This window comes from Heterodontus francisci, chromosome 8 (assembly GCF_036365525.1).
Source record: "Heterodontus francisci isolate sHetFra1 chromosome 8, sHetFra1.hap1, whole genome shotgun sequence".
Taxonomy (NCBI): Eukaryota; Metazoa; Chordata; class Chondrichthyes; order Heterodontiformes; family Heterodontidae; genus Heterodontus; species Heterodontus francisci.
In genome coordinates this window covers 24,998,534-25,012,125 of record NC_090378.1, presented here as the reverse complement: position 1 = coordinate 25,012,125, position 13,592 = coordinate 24,998,534, and the positions used below count along the sequence as shown (strand labels likewise).

General features: G+C 44.4%; 1 protein-coding gene across 5 annotated transcripts in view; it reads left to right on the top strand.

Moving 5' to 3' along the window:
• LOC137372706 (rho GTPase-activating protein 29-like) overlaps positions 1 to 13,592 on the top strand; it is a 122,169-nt gene that overhangs the window by 65,333 nt on the left and 43,244 nt on the right. For all 5 annotated transcript variants that reach the window (XM_068036823.1, XM_068036825.1, XM_068036821.1 and 2 more), the window contains one exon: positions 958 to 1,133. In XM_068036823.1, coding sequence (XP_067892924.1) covers positions 958 to 1,133 — 176 coding nt within the window. The remainder of the gene's footprint in view (positions 1 to 957; positions 1,134 to 13,592) is intronic.

Sequence of the window (13,592 nt, the reverse complement as noted above, 5' to 3'; positions counted from 1 at the left end):
CTTGATTCCCTGAGAGACTAAAAACCTCTCTATCACAGCCTTAAATATATTCAATGATGGCGCATCCACAACCCTCTGGGGTAGAGAATTCCCAAGATTCACAACCCTTTGAGTGAAGAAATTTCTCCTCATCTCAGTCCTAAATGTTGTGCCCCTCATCCTGGGACTGTTTCTCACCTCCCCCTGGTCTTGTTAGGTTGTTTCCCCTGGCTGAGGAAATCTATCAAGCCCCTTCAGAATCTTGTATGTTTCAATGATCATCTAATCTCCAGAGAATATAGACCCAATTTACTCAGCCTGTCATCATTGTCTTACTCTGTCAGGTAGGCCCTGTGATAATAGGTTGATATGTTTTAATCAGTAGATTTTTTTTTTAGAGATACAGCACTGAAACAGGCCCTTCGGCCCACCGAGTCTGTGCCGACCATTAACCACCCATTTATACTAATCCTACACTAATCCCATATTCCTACCACATCCTCACCTGTCCCTATATTCCTCTACCACCTACCTATACTAGGGGCAATTTATAATGGCCAATTTACCTATCAACCTGCAAGTCGTTTTGGCTGTGGGAGGAAACCGGAGCACCCGGAGGAAACCCACGCAGACACAGGGGGAGAACTTGCAAACTCTACACAGGCAGTACCCAGAATTGAACCCGGGTCGCTGGAGCTGTGAGGCTGCGGTGCTAACCACTGCGCCACTGTGCCGTCTTCTGGGGCACAAAGATACACAATGTAGGTTTCTGCTTGTATTCTTTTGCCCCACCCCTCACTCAGTTCTTAATTTCAGCCTTGCTTATCAAGGATGAACTGAGGCTTCCCTACAGTGTTTTCTCCCTCCGCCCGCCCCACCCCACCCACCACCTTCCTCACCTCCCAAACTTCTAATAAATTGGTTGCAAGAAAACTGTGTAAATTATACCTTTTCACAGTGGCTTTCTTTCCTCTGTAGGCTTCCATTTATTAAAAGAGCAACAAACAGCCCTCATTCATCACAAGGAAATTTGTCATTGACTTCAGGTACCTCAGCTGATCTTCCTCTTCAGTCAACTGATGTTGAAAGTCCTCTTCACATTAGGTCCAATAATACTGGAGAGAAGCAGTCAAATAGCAGCACCGATCTGCACGGTAATCAAAAGGAACTTTTTTTTCCTCGCGTGCAATATGTTCAGTGCCTTATAACTTTAGAATACTGAATTGCTTTACATTCAGTCTTACAGGTTCAATTATATCTCTGGTGTCTAGATTTCATCCTGCCCCAATGATGTGTTACTAGGTTTTCAACACCTTTCATTGCTTGGAGATTTGCAGAAAATAAATTCTCCAGCTAAATGTTTTTATCTGATTGATTTAAATATCCAGGAGTTATTTTGGTGTAGGGGGTGCTCTACTAATCGGACACACCTGTTTGAGAGTCTGGTTTTAGTGCACCATTTTGGTCCTAATTGCTGATTACCATTATTTGAACTTGCCTGGAGGTACTAAATCAAACGCCTGTGGGTTTAGCATTCAAGTGCTTATTAGATGCAATTTTCAAAGGCGCAGTCTATGTGTCTCCATGCAGTCACTTCCACTGAAGGTGTGGAGTGAGCTGGCCGACGCAGTTGAGGAGAATGGCTGTCCTGCACCTGCAATGGGGAAACACTAACAGCACTGCGTGTGTACCTAACACAGCAGTAGTTCAAGAAGTTGGCTTGCCGCCACCTATTCGAGGACAAATAGGGATGGGCAATAAATCCCTGCCTTGCCAGAGATTTGATTGGATTTTTTTTCTTTTTTTCCCATTCCATGAACAAATAAAACAGTCTACATCATCCTTCTGTCCCCCGCTGCTATGCCTGGTCTCCTTCCATTCCTCTTGCAGACCAAGAGGGACCACTAGTAAGATGCCAGCGTCCAAGCACATCCTGTTTGTAATGCGCAGTTGATTTGTTGAAGTATGCAGGTCCTTTTTAAATTTTTTATGCATGTGCATACGCCGTAGCTTAAAGGAGCAGACCTGTATGTGACTTGCACGGGAAGTTTCATGTTGCTGTGCAGTTGCGTGGCTTAGAGGGAACGTTGGTTAGGGGAGGTCGTTAAATGAAGCAATATCCACCAAAATGATGTGGGGCCTCTTTAATGAGCACTAGCAGGCAATTTAATTGTCAGTCAGTCCCTTACTGATCCTTGAGGTGGCCGTTATTAGCGTTGACTCCAACTCCTTTACTAAGATGGTGTCTTGTATGAAATGTGGGCTAAACAAACATTGCAGCTTAAGACCCCATCTTGGCCATCTTTAGAGCTTAAAGTGTTTGGCGAAAGCAATGCGCTGCCCCATCCCCCTGTGTCTACAAATCTGGGCGATTGTTGCTAAGTAAACAAGATGGTAGAAGGCAGAAATTTAGAACTACATTTAGGGGAAAGGTTAGTGATCCCTATAAGTTGAGATGCTGTCAGCGATGTGATGCTATTGGGTTTCATTACCTGTAATTTGAATTTCTTCTTTGCTTGCCCTCCAGAAACTAGAGTAACTTGTAAAATTTGTTGGAAAAATAATAGAATTCCTGGGTCTAAGAAACTTTTGACATCTCCCTTATATCTTTCACAAATGCAGGTCTGTCCTTGTGTAGTATGCTTTTCTTGTCTTGTACATTCATGCTTCTATCACAGGGAATGATAATTTATGTTAAGTTATCCTTGTGAATGGAGTATCCAAACTACAATTAAAGTCCAGAAGGCTGGTTTCTTTTCCTCATTGATTCACAATACAAATTTCAAAGAAATAGAAACTTTCATTTGTTCCTCCCCCTTGTACATTTTTGTCTCACACATTCTGTAACTTCTGAGCTGCCTCTGCTAATTTTACTGCTCTTTGTAGTTTAATATCATCGGGAAATTTGATCAGTTTGCATTGGACCTCTGAAACCAAATCATTGATGGAGATTTTAACTCCCTATGCCAACAGAAATGGGCAGTAGCAGAGTTAAAATGGAACATGCATACATAGGGACATAGGAACTAGGAGCAGGAATGGGCTATTCGGCCCCTCGAGCCTGCTCCGCCATTCATGGCTGATCTGTTTGTGGGCACAACTCCACTTTCCTGCCTACCCCCAATTCACCTCGACTCTCTTGTTTGACAAGAATCTGTCTACCTCTGCCTTAAAAACATTCAATGACACTGCCTCCAGTACTCTCCGGGGAAGAGTCTTCCACAGACTCATGAACTTCCGAGAAAAAAATTAAAAATACTTACTGCTCAGTTCCTGCTCTGCCACTGGGTGCTGACCTCAATTATTCAAGCGCCTTGTTGTTCCATTTAAATCAGCCTCCTAATGCATCCATAAGACCCCAGTGTCTGAGTGGAGGGTCCACCGTGGACACATCTGCTTGGTTAATAATAAGCAACACAGCAGAAGAGGCCTGAGAAAGGTAAACGTTCCATAAAATAATTTTAACAAAGAGGAACGCCAGTGCTTCTCTGAACTCCACAAGAATATATGGGCTACTCTAGCCCTGGACTCTTCTCTCTCCTACCCTGTCCTATATTTCCTATGTCTCTCATGGCCAGGTTGGCCTTCGGATCGGAGCCAATGAGCTCCATGTGGATGCCCATTTGAGATTTTGTTACAAAAGTGCTTCCTTTTTTTTTTACTATATTTTTTGAGGACTTGTGTTAAAACTGAAAATATTCCATGGATGTGTTTTCTTTTAAACCAAGTTCGAAAGCCACCTGTGCTGGAAGTCATGTGCTTTGGACTCTGTTAACAACAGAACCCTCAGATGCCTGGGGAAAAATGGTTACAGAGAAGGCACATGTTAAGGTTTATGGCAGTCAGGAGATCGACTTTCTGTTTGAGGGTTGGACATTGTTTTCAGTTTAGTTGGGATGGGAACTGTTTGAAGACAGTTGATGTTTTCCTGCCAAGGAGAAAAGAAACTACCCAGATCACCACCTTCTCTGCCTCTTTGAAGAAATCCTGCAAAGATCCAGTGTGGGAGAGCTAAAATCTCTGGTGCTGCATAGCTCCTGAAAAGTTTTTTAAAATCCTGGGATTCAAGTGTGTGCTAGCGGAAAACCCTGTTGCCACATTTCCCCTGGAAAGCCTATTAGAATAATTCTCAACATCTCCAGAACTGACTGCTTTTGAAATGATCCCAGTGACCCATCACCGTATACCCAGATGTCCGACAAAAAAGGGACAACTGACATCCTTTCATTTTTTTTTCACCAAGAATGAGCAAATATTTGTTGTGACCTCTGCAGAGAGAATTTCTTTTTTTTTTCCAGTATGTCTGTGTGAATGTAATTGGGAATTTTAAAAAGGGAACTTTCATATTTCAATCTGCGTGGTGATGCTTTACTTACTGGTTAAGTCTTGTTTTATAATAAACTGATAATTTTGTTGTTTATTAAGAAACCTAGTTTGGTGTATTTTATCCTGGGGCTATAAAAAATAGCGGGTATGAATGACTGTCGGTAACAGGGTCAACATTTAAATATTGTTATCTGTGGAGAAGTGGACCTGGAAAAGACAGTGCACTCTTCCCGCCTCAGTCATATAATCGGGGGGCTCATCATCCGGCATACCCAAAGCTGACGACGTCCAGCTGTAAATGGGGTAATGCTAATTGAAAAGAGGAAAAGTAAAAAAAAAAGGTTTCTTGTACATTCAAGTAAAGCACGCTACCGGAATGTCTGTCAGTTATGACGACCTTTCTGGGGAAGGAGGATGTAGCCCTGAGTGATTTAAGAATCTTGGTTAAGGTTAGACTAAAAGAATTGGCAGAAAAGTTGGCGTTTGTGTTAAAGCCAGGAGCTAAGAAAGCAAATATAGTTGTGGTAATAGCACACCCTTTGAAATTGGAAGAAGAAAAAGGCGAACCAGATAGTAGTGCAGTTGAATCAGCTAGGATTCAGTTGCAATTGGAAAAACTTAAGCTTGAACAGGAAAGAGAATTGACAATGAAAAAAACTTGAACTAGAATTTCAAAGAGAAAGTAAAAGAGAAGGAACGGGATTCAAATTTAAAAAGATGGAACTAAAACAAAGGGGTGGTTTTGACTCCAGGGAAAATATTGGTGAGGAAAGATCTGACTCCAGCCCAGGACCCATGAAGAGCTGTTTAAATTTGTGCAAGCCCTCAGAGGATTGAGGAAAGGGACACATTTTTCATTTCTTTTGAAAAGATAGTCAGACAGATGAAGTGGCTGAAGGAAATCTGGTGCTGCTTATGCAAAGCATGTTGATGGGCAGAAGGCATGAAGTTTATGCCATGCTTTCTGACGCGGCTTCTGCAAATTGAGATGGCAAAAAAGGCTATTCTTGCTGCTTATGCGTTAGTCCCTGAAGCATACAGGCAGAGATTTTGGAACCTCTGGAAACAGCCTGGGCAGACTTGTATAGAATTTGACAGGGTAAAGCAAATTAATTTTGATGGTTGGATGTGGGCACTAAATGTCGAGGCCATGTAGGAGAACCTTGGGGAAATAATTCTCCTGGAAGAATTTAAAAATTCGCTCCCTCCGTTAGTAAGAACCCATGTAGAAAACCAGAAAGTTTAACAGCCAGACAGGCAGCTAAGATTGCTGATGATTGCAAGCTTGTTTACAAGCCCAAACTCTTTGTCCATCACCCCCCACAAACCAAGAAAGATAGAAGGTAGGAGGGTGAAGGGAAGGAATGTAGCCGGGGACAAGAAAGGACAGCTGGGAACACCCTGGGATCTCCTCTTCAGGCCAAAAAGGAAGGTGCTGAGGGTGTAAATGAGGTCTGCAAGCCTAAGTGTTACCATTGTCACAATGTGGAACACCTTTGTGCAGAACACTGGAAGTTGAGGGGTAAACCCATGGGATTTATTGGGGTGCACAAAGCCAATGCAGAAAAAGGGGCCCTGACCGAGAGTGCGCCAGATCTAACTGCAGCTATAAGGCCAAGTACAAAAACGGTTGAGTGCAGGGGATGTGAACAAGATACCTGAGAGTTACAGGGAATTCTTGTCAAAAGGAAAAGTAATTCCTTATCCCTCAAGTGAGGCAGGTAAACCTGTAGTTCTACTTGGGGATACAGGAGCAATCCAAACTCTTATGCTGGTGAAAAGCAGAACTTTTCCACCAGAGAGTGCATTGAATGCCGAGGTTTTCGTGAATGATCCCGGCGGGGAGTATATACCTGTACCTTTGTGTGACCTAATGTCTGGAATGGTAACTGTATAAGTTGTCCGTAGTTTGCCTGTAGACGGAGTTGACCTACTCCTGGGGAATGATTTGGCTGGAGCGAAGGTAGTAGCTTCTCCAGTAGTCACGGAAAGACCAATTGAAGTCTAAGAGACAGAACAGTTGCAGGAAAAGGTTCCAGGTATTTTTCCTTCTTGTGTAGTGACCCGAGCAATGGCGAAACAAGTTCCATTGTCAGAGGTCAAATTGGCACCACAGACAGATAGCCGAATATCTGAAACTTCTTTTGGGGATCTGGATAATCCGAAGGAAATGTTTAAGTCTTCTCTGATCAAGGCTCAGCAAGCCGATCCAGAATTACATAAAGTGGCACAAGCGGTTCTAACTGAGGCTGAAGAAAAGGGAGATCCAGAAGGCTACTATTTTTAAAAATGGGATTCTGATGCGAAAGTAGAGACCTCCTCACAGCCCTGCGGACGAAGAATGGGCATTTGTTCAGCAGATAGTCATATCGCCGGGAATTAAGGATAGCCTGTGAAATTTCTATTGCAGGACATGTGGGTCTTCCAGATCCCAACATCACGTATAGGTTGACATTTTTACTGGCCAGGTCTTTCCAAGGTCGCGGTGCAGTTTTGTGAAACATGCCATGTATGTCAGATTGTGGGAAAACTGCAATTTGCCCTAAAACTGGCATCTCTAATTCCCATACCAGTTTTTGGGGAACCATTTAGTAGGGTGTTGGTAGACTGTCTTGGACCTTTACTGAAAACAAACGTATACTCACTATCATGGATATGGCTACTTGGTTCCAAGAGGTCATTCCCTTGAGAACTGTTTCCACTAAGGTAGCGGCGCAGTGGTTAGCACCGCCGCCTCACTGCTCCAGCGACTGGGTACTGCCTGTGCGGAGTTTGCAAGTTCTCCCTGTGACCGCATGGGTTTCCGCCAGGTGCTCCGGTTTCCTCCCGCAGCCAAAAGACTTGCAGGTTGATAGGTAAATTGGCCATTGTAAATTGCCCCTAGTGTAGGTAGGTGGTTGGAGAATTGAGGGAAGGTGGGGATGTGGTAGGGAATATGGGATTAATGTAGGATTAGTATAAATGGGCGGTTGATGGTTGGCATAGACTCAGTGGGCTGAAGGGCAATTGGGTATAACACGGTTAAAGGCTTCAGCCTACCACTCACAGACACCAGGAGCTTTAGAACACGACCATCAGAACCTCAAAACGATGATCAGTCGTTCTGTCATGAATATTCCCATGATTGGGTGAAAGGGCTAGAATTTCTTCTGTTTGCCACTAGGGATCCACCTAATGAGTCTACAGGTTTTAGTCCTTTTGAATTAGTTTATGGACATGAGGTAAGAGGTCCTCTAAAACTAATCAAAGAAAAGTTTTTTGAACTGAAGGACAAATCTTCTGTGTTAGATTATGTATGTGTTCCAGGAGTGGCTCACGAGAGCCTGTAAAGTGACTCAGGAACACCTGAAAGCTTCCCAAACAACTATGAAGAAATGGGCAGTCAAGCATGCCAAGACCTGAACACTTCAGCCAGGGGATGAGGTTGTTAGTATTACTGAATTACAGGGTGAACTGCTGAAAGCACAGTTCAGTAGTCCATATAAAGTGGTCAGAAGAATTGGTAAAGTAAATTATTTGATTGACACCCCAGATTGCTGGAAAAAGAATCTGCTATATTATATCAATATGTTGAAACCGTATTATCGCTGGGAGGAAGATAAGCAAGCACAGGTATGTCAGGGAGTAAGGACAATGAAGGATGAAAGGTGTAGTGAGGATGAGGCAGAAGGAGGCCTCGACGATTCTCAAATTGAAACTCCTACTATCCAGTTAGCTAATACTGAATTGTTAGGGAGATTGGACACTATGCTTTCATACTTTGGTGTACTCGTTCTGCATCTAACAAGGCTACTCACAGCAATTAAAGGAGTCTGTAGGGACAAGCCAGGATGTACAACTTAGCTATACATGATGGGGATGTAGGGGAATCCTTTCCTATAAAACAGCATCCTTATCGCTTAAGTCTGGAGAAACAGGCCAGGTGAAAGCAGAAATCCAATACATGTTGGAAAACCACTTAATTGAACCCAGTCAAAGCAGTTGGAGTTCCCCAGTGGTGTTCGAGCCTAAACCTGATGGTTCAACTAGATTCTGCATAGACTACAAGAAAGGATAATGCAGTAACAAAGGCCGACTCCTACCCAATTCCTCGCTTGGAAGACTATTGACAGAGTGGGCAGTGCCACGTTTCTTACATAAATAGATTTGTTAAAGGGGTACTGCCAGGTTCCTTTAACACCCCTAGCTAAAGAAATATTGTCTGTTGTCACACGAGATGGTCTTTTCCAATGCCAAGGTGATGCCATTCGGGCTAAAAAATGCCCCAGCCACTTTTCAGAGACTAATGAACCAAGTAGTAGCCAGTGGTCCTAACTGTGGTTTACCTTGACGAGTGGCACTTTACAGTGACACTTGGAAGGACCACTTAGAATAACTAGAAGCTCTGTTTCGAAAATTGGAATTGGTTGATTTTAGTGATAAACCTTGCCAAAAGTGAATTTGCAAAGCCAGAGTAACCTACCTTGGGCATATAGTAGGACAAGGACAAGTGTTGGTGGAGTTCCCTACCCTTAAGACTAAATTAAAAATCATGAAGTTTTTGGGGATGTGTGGTTTCTACTGCAAGTTTGTACCAAATTTTAGTACTATAGCTGCTCCATTGACCGATTTGCTACATAAAAAGAAAACCAAGGTAGTGTGTTCAGGGGAGTGCCAAGCATTTTTTTTGAGAGGCTGAAAGCCATTTTGATGAATGAACTAGTGTTGGGTGCTCCAAATTTCACTAAGCCCTTAAAGATGGCAATTGATGCTGGTGACCTGGAAATCGGTGCAGTCCTGTTACAAACGATGAGTCAGGCATAGAAAGGCCAGTAGGTTACTTTTCCAAAAAGCTTATTCGACACCAAAAAATGATATTCAACTGTGGAAACCCTGGGCTTATTACTAGTTCTTAAGCATTTTGAAGTCTATGTCTGCCTTGACTACAGAGAGACTCTGGTATATACTGACCATAATCCCCTAGCCTTTGTGGAAAAATTCAAAAACGCGAATGCCAGACTATTCCGATGGAGTTTACTGTTGCAACTTTTATCACTTAAAGAGCATCCACATTGCGGGAAAAAATTATGTGATTGCAGATGCTTTGTCTAGAATCTAACTTTGTTTTGAGTTATCTGAGTGCAAAGATGGTACGAAGGCTAACGTTCTTAGCTACAGATAAAGAGTGAATGAGAACAAGTGTATAAATATGTTTTAATGTTTTTCATCTGTTTTTTTTTACTCTGTGATGGAGCACATTTTAGAAATGGCATTTCATTCCTCCAAGAATGGAGGTGTTACAAATGTGCTTCCATTTTTTTTAAAAATTCTTTTTGAGGACTTGTGTTAAAACTGAAAAGATTCCATGGATGTGTTTTTTTTAAATCAAGTTCACCGAAAGGACACGAGATATAGTTTGAAAGCTGCCTGTGCTGGAATACCTGTGCTTTGGGCTCAGTAAACAAGAGAACCCTTGGTGACCTGGGGAAAAATGGTTACAGAGAAGCCACATGTCAAGGTTTATGGAGGTCAGGAGGTCGACTCTCTATTTGGGGTTTGGACATTGTTTTCAGTTTAGTTGGGATGTGAACTGTTTGGAGACAGTTGGTGTTTTCCTGCCAAGGTAAAAAAACCACCCAGCTCACCTCCTTCTCTACCTCTTTGAAGAAATCCTGCCAAGATCCAGGCCTGAATTTTATTCTGGTGCCGCACTGCACAGCGGTGCCCTTTAAACTCTGTGGGGTGCCCGCATTCAGCGGCCTCTGCAGCAGAGCCCCCGCAATATTTCGAGAGGGGGCTCATTAGCCTCACTGTGCTGAGCCAGCCCCCCCCCCCCCATATTACATGGGGAGAGGCAGGACATTCGGCGCAGTGAGAGACCTATTGACAGCTGTGCAGCAGGTGCTGGGGCCCTCTTTAAAGTGCCCCAGCACCTGCTTCCTGACAGCTGTCAAAGGAAATACCTGACTGCTGAAGAGTGGCGCTACTGTCAATCTGGCAGCAAAGCAGAAAGTGCTGCAGAAACTCAGCAGGTCAGGCAGCATCTGCGGAGAGAGAAGCAGAGTTAACTTTCAGGTCTGTGAAAAGCTGCAGACTAATATGCATTTGGAATCTGTATTCATTTCTCTGCCAACTGTTATATGAAAATACATGTAACTGCAATTAAGTGATGTTTGTTTAAAAAAACAGGAAAATATGTTCATATTCTAACTGCATTGCCAACTAGAAATATTACACCAATAAATATGATCAGCTGCTACAGAAGCAAAGTGTTCGGGAACATGCGTCGTTGTGTAATAGTTGAAAAACCATGACAACAGCACAGATTTCCTCACTAGTCCTGCATTGGTTTTCAAACATATGCAAGACAAACCTTGCAGCCAGAAGTTAGAGCAGTTACATGGTGGAGTCGCCTTTGCATTTAAAGGACCACACCAAAAGCTGAGGATGGCAGAGGGGTGCTCTAGGGTGGCCCCACAGTGCAGCGAATCCTCCCTGCTCACTCTCCTCCAGGCTGTGGGAGCAAAGTGGGAGGTTCTTTTCACCAGCTATGGTAAGAGGCCCTCCCACCTGAACAAGGTAGTCTGGCTGGAGAGGGCAGACAAGGTGAGTAGCCATGGGGTCATCCAGTATCAAAGGGTCCAATGCCGGAAAGGGATGAACGAGTACTCCTCCAGCCAGCCGGGGCCCTCTAGGCCTCGTGCGCACAGGGTACGAGCACCAAACTCATCCACAGCCAAAGGGCAATCCGATCAGCAGCCGCCTTCCAGTCAGGCTGCTAGCACAGAGGTTGCACCGAGAAGGGGCACTCGCAAGTGTTTACAGAGGACACACTAACACAAATGGGAATGCACGGGTATCACAGCAATGTAAATAATCGTTGCACTAAATCTTATTCACCAACATATGTCCTGTTTTTTTGTGTGCATGGTGTGTGCCAATGTCGCATCCCTTGCTCCGTTGGCCCTCCAGGGACGCTAATGTATGCAGTTGACTCATTGCCATGCCACATAACTCATCAGCCTCTCAACGGATGCGGTGACATGGAAATTGGCTCAGTCAGCTGCTGGCTCTATGGGGTTTACACTGACATGCAGCAGATGTGGACTGTTGCACAGCAGGTGAGCGAGGCCGATGTGTAGCTTCCAGAGCTCATGTCTGCTCATATGGTGGAAGGAGCCTTTGCTCAGGCACTGCCGTTCATCTCTAGATCGCTGCTAGCCCTGCATGTGGAGCCTGGGTGGCACTAAAATAGGTGGGATAGTAAGTTGCAATAAAGAAATAAGAAATTTACAAATGAATATTGGATAGGTTAGGTGAATGGGCCAAAATTTGGCAGATGGAGTTTAACATGGATAAGTGTGAGATTTTCCATTTTGGTCGGAAGAATAGAAAGGAAAATTATTATCTAAATGGAGAGAAACTTCAGAGTGCTTCGGTGCAGGGGGATCTGGGTGTCCTCGTGTATGAATCACAGAAAGTTAGTATGCAGGTACAGAAGGTAATAAGGAAGGCAAATGAAATTTTGGCATTTATTGCTAAAGGAATAGAATATAAAAGTAGAGAAGTGTTGCTGCAACTGTACAAGGCATTAGTGAGACTGCACCTGGAGTATTGCGTACAGTTTTGGTCCCCTTACTTGAGGAGGGATGTAGTTGCGTTGGAGGCAGTTCAGAGGAGGTTCACTAGATTGATTCCAGGGATGAGGGGTTTGTCTTATGAAAAGAGATTGAGCAGTTTAGGTCTTTACTCTCTAGAATTTCGAAGAATGAGGGGGGATCTAATTGAGGTATATAAGATGATTAAGGGGATTGACAAAGTAGACGTAGAGAGGATGTTTCCTCTTGTAGGGCAATCTAGAACAAGAGGTCATTGTTTTAGGATAAGGGGTAGCAGATTTAAAACAGAAATGAGGAGAAATTACTTCTCTCAAAGGGTCGTGAATCTGTGGAATTCACTACCCCAGAGTGCAATAGATGCCGCGATATTGAGTAAATTTAAGGAGGCGATAGACAAATTTTTAATTAGTAATGGATTGAAGGGTTATGGAGAACGGACAGGAAAGTGGAGTTGAGACTGAGATGAGATCAGCCATGATTGCATTGAATGGCGGGGCAAGCTCGAGGGGCTGAATTGCCTACTCCTGTGCCTAGTTCTAATGTTCTTCCTGTTATAGGTCCTCATTGTCCTCAGACTGAGGATGAATGCAGTTGACATCTCTCCTCATAATTCCAGGCGTGTCCCCTATTGGGTGCGTATTTGTGCAGACCACTGCGAGCAGGAAAGAAAGGTCATGCCATTTTTGGCCTGTTGTACAGGACACCACCCTATCTATCCAGGCCTCTGGAGCGCATTTAGAACATGCAGATCGCCTGCTCAATGGCAGATCTTTCAGCTCTGGATGGCATTTTTTTTCCCTCTGCAGCAGTAGTGGGGTCTCTCACTGGTGTCAGGAGCCATGTCTGCAAGGGATAGCCCTTGTCTCCAAGAAGCCAGCCTTCTATCTGAGCCAGTTCAGTGAACAGCAGTGGCAGCTGGGACTGGCGTAGGACGCAGGTGTCATGGCAGCTGCTTGAGAAGCGGTCACAGATTTGCATGAAGCATTTCCAGTGATGAAATACCAGCTGCACCTAGATTGAGAGGATTCTTTTAATTGCAATGTCTGCAGGTGTTATCCTGGCGGGAGGCCTTTTGGCCACATGGGTGCTGACTATGGTTCTCCAACAATGGTGCCGAGAACGATGGCCCACTTGGCCTGGCTATGAGGGTCCGTCCTGAAACGGACATACTCACTGACCCTCCAGTGCAGGCAATGGTGTCCTCCTTGATGCAGTGGTGCACTGCTGACTGTGTGACCCCACAGTGGTCTCTGGTGGGCCTCTGAAATGCTGCATAGGCGTCAAGCTTAAGAGCTGTTGCCACTATGAGGACTGCAGGCATAGGATGTCGACTGAAGCCCATGCACTGCAGGTCATCAAGCAGGGCACAGAGATGTGTCACCACCCTCTCTACATGTGCAATCTCTGAAACTGGTGCCCTGACATCCGATGGCATGTCATGTGGGGCCTGTAGATGCACCGTAATGGCGAGCTCCCTTTGGGGGCTGGAGCTCACGACTGGAGGCCTCTACATGGACTGTACCTGCCTGTTGACCTTGCGTTTGGCGCATATACATCCTCAGAAGTGGCTTGCATGCTGTAGGATGAGCCAGACCCATTACCATATGATAAATGAAGTTGTATCCTTCATTAATGCGAAGGTGTTGACGGGTACATCAGGTGCTAGCATGGATCAACTATGTGGCCTGG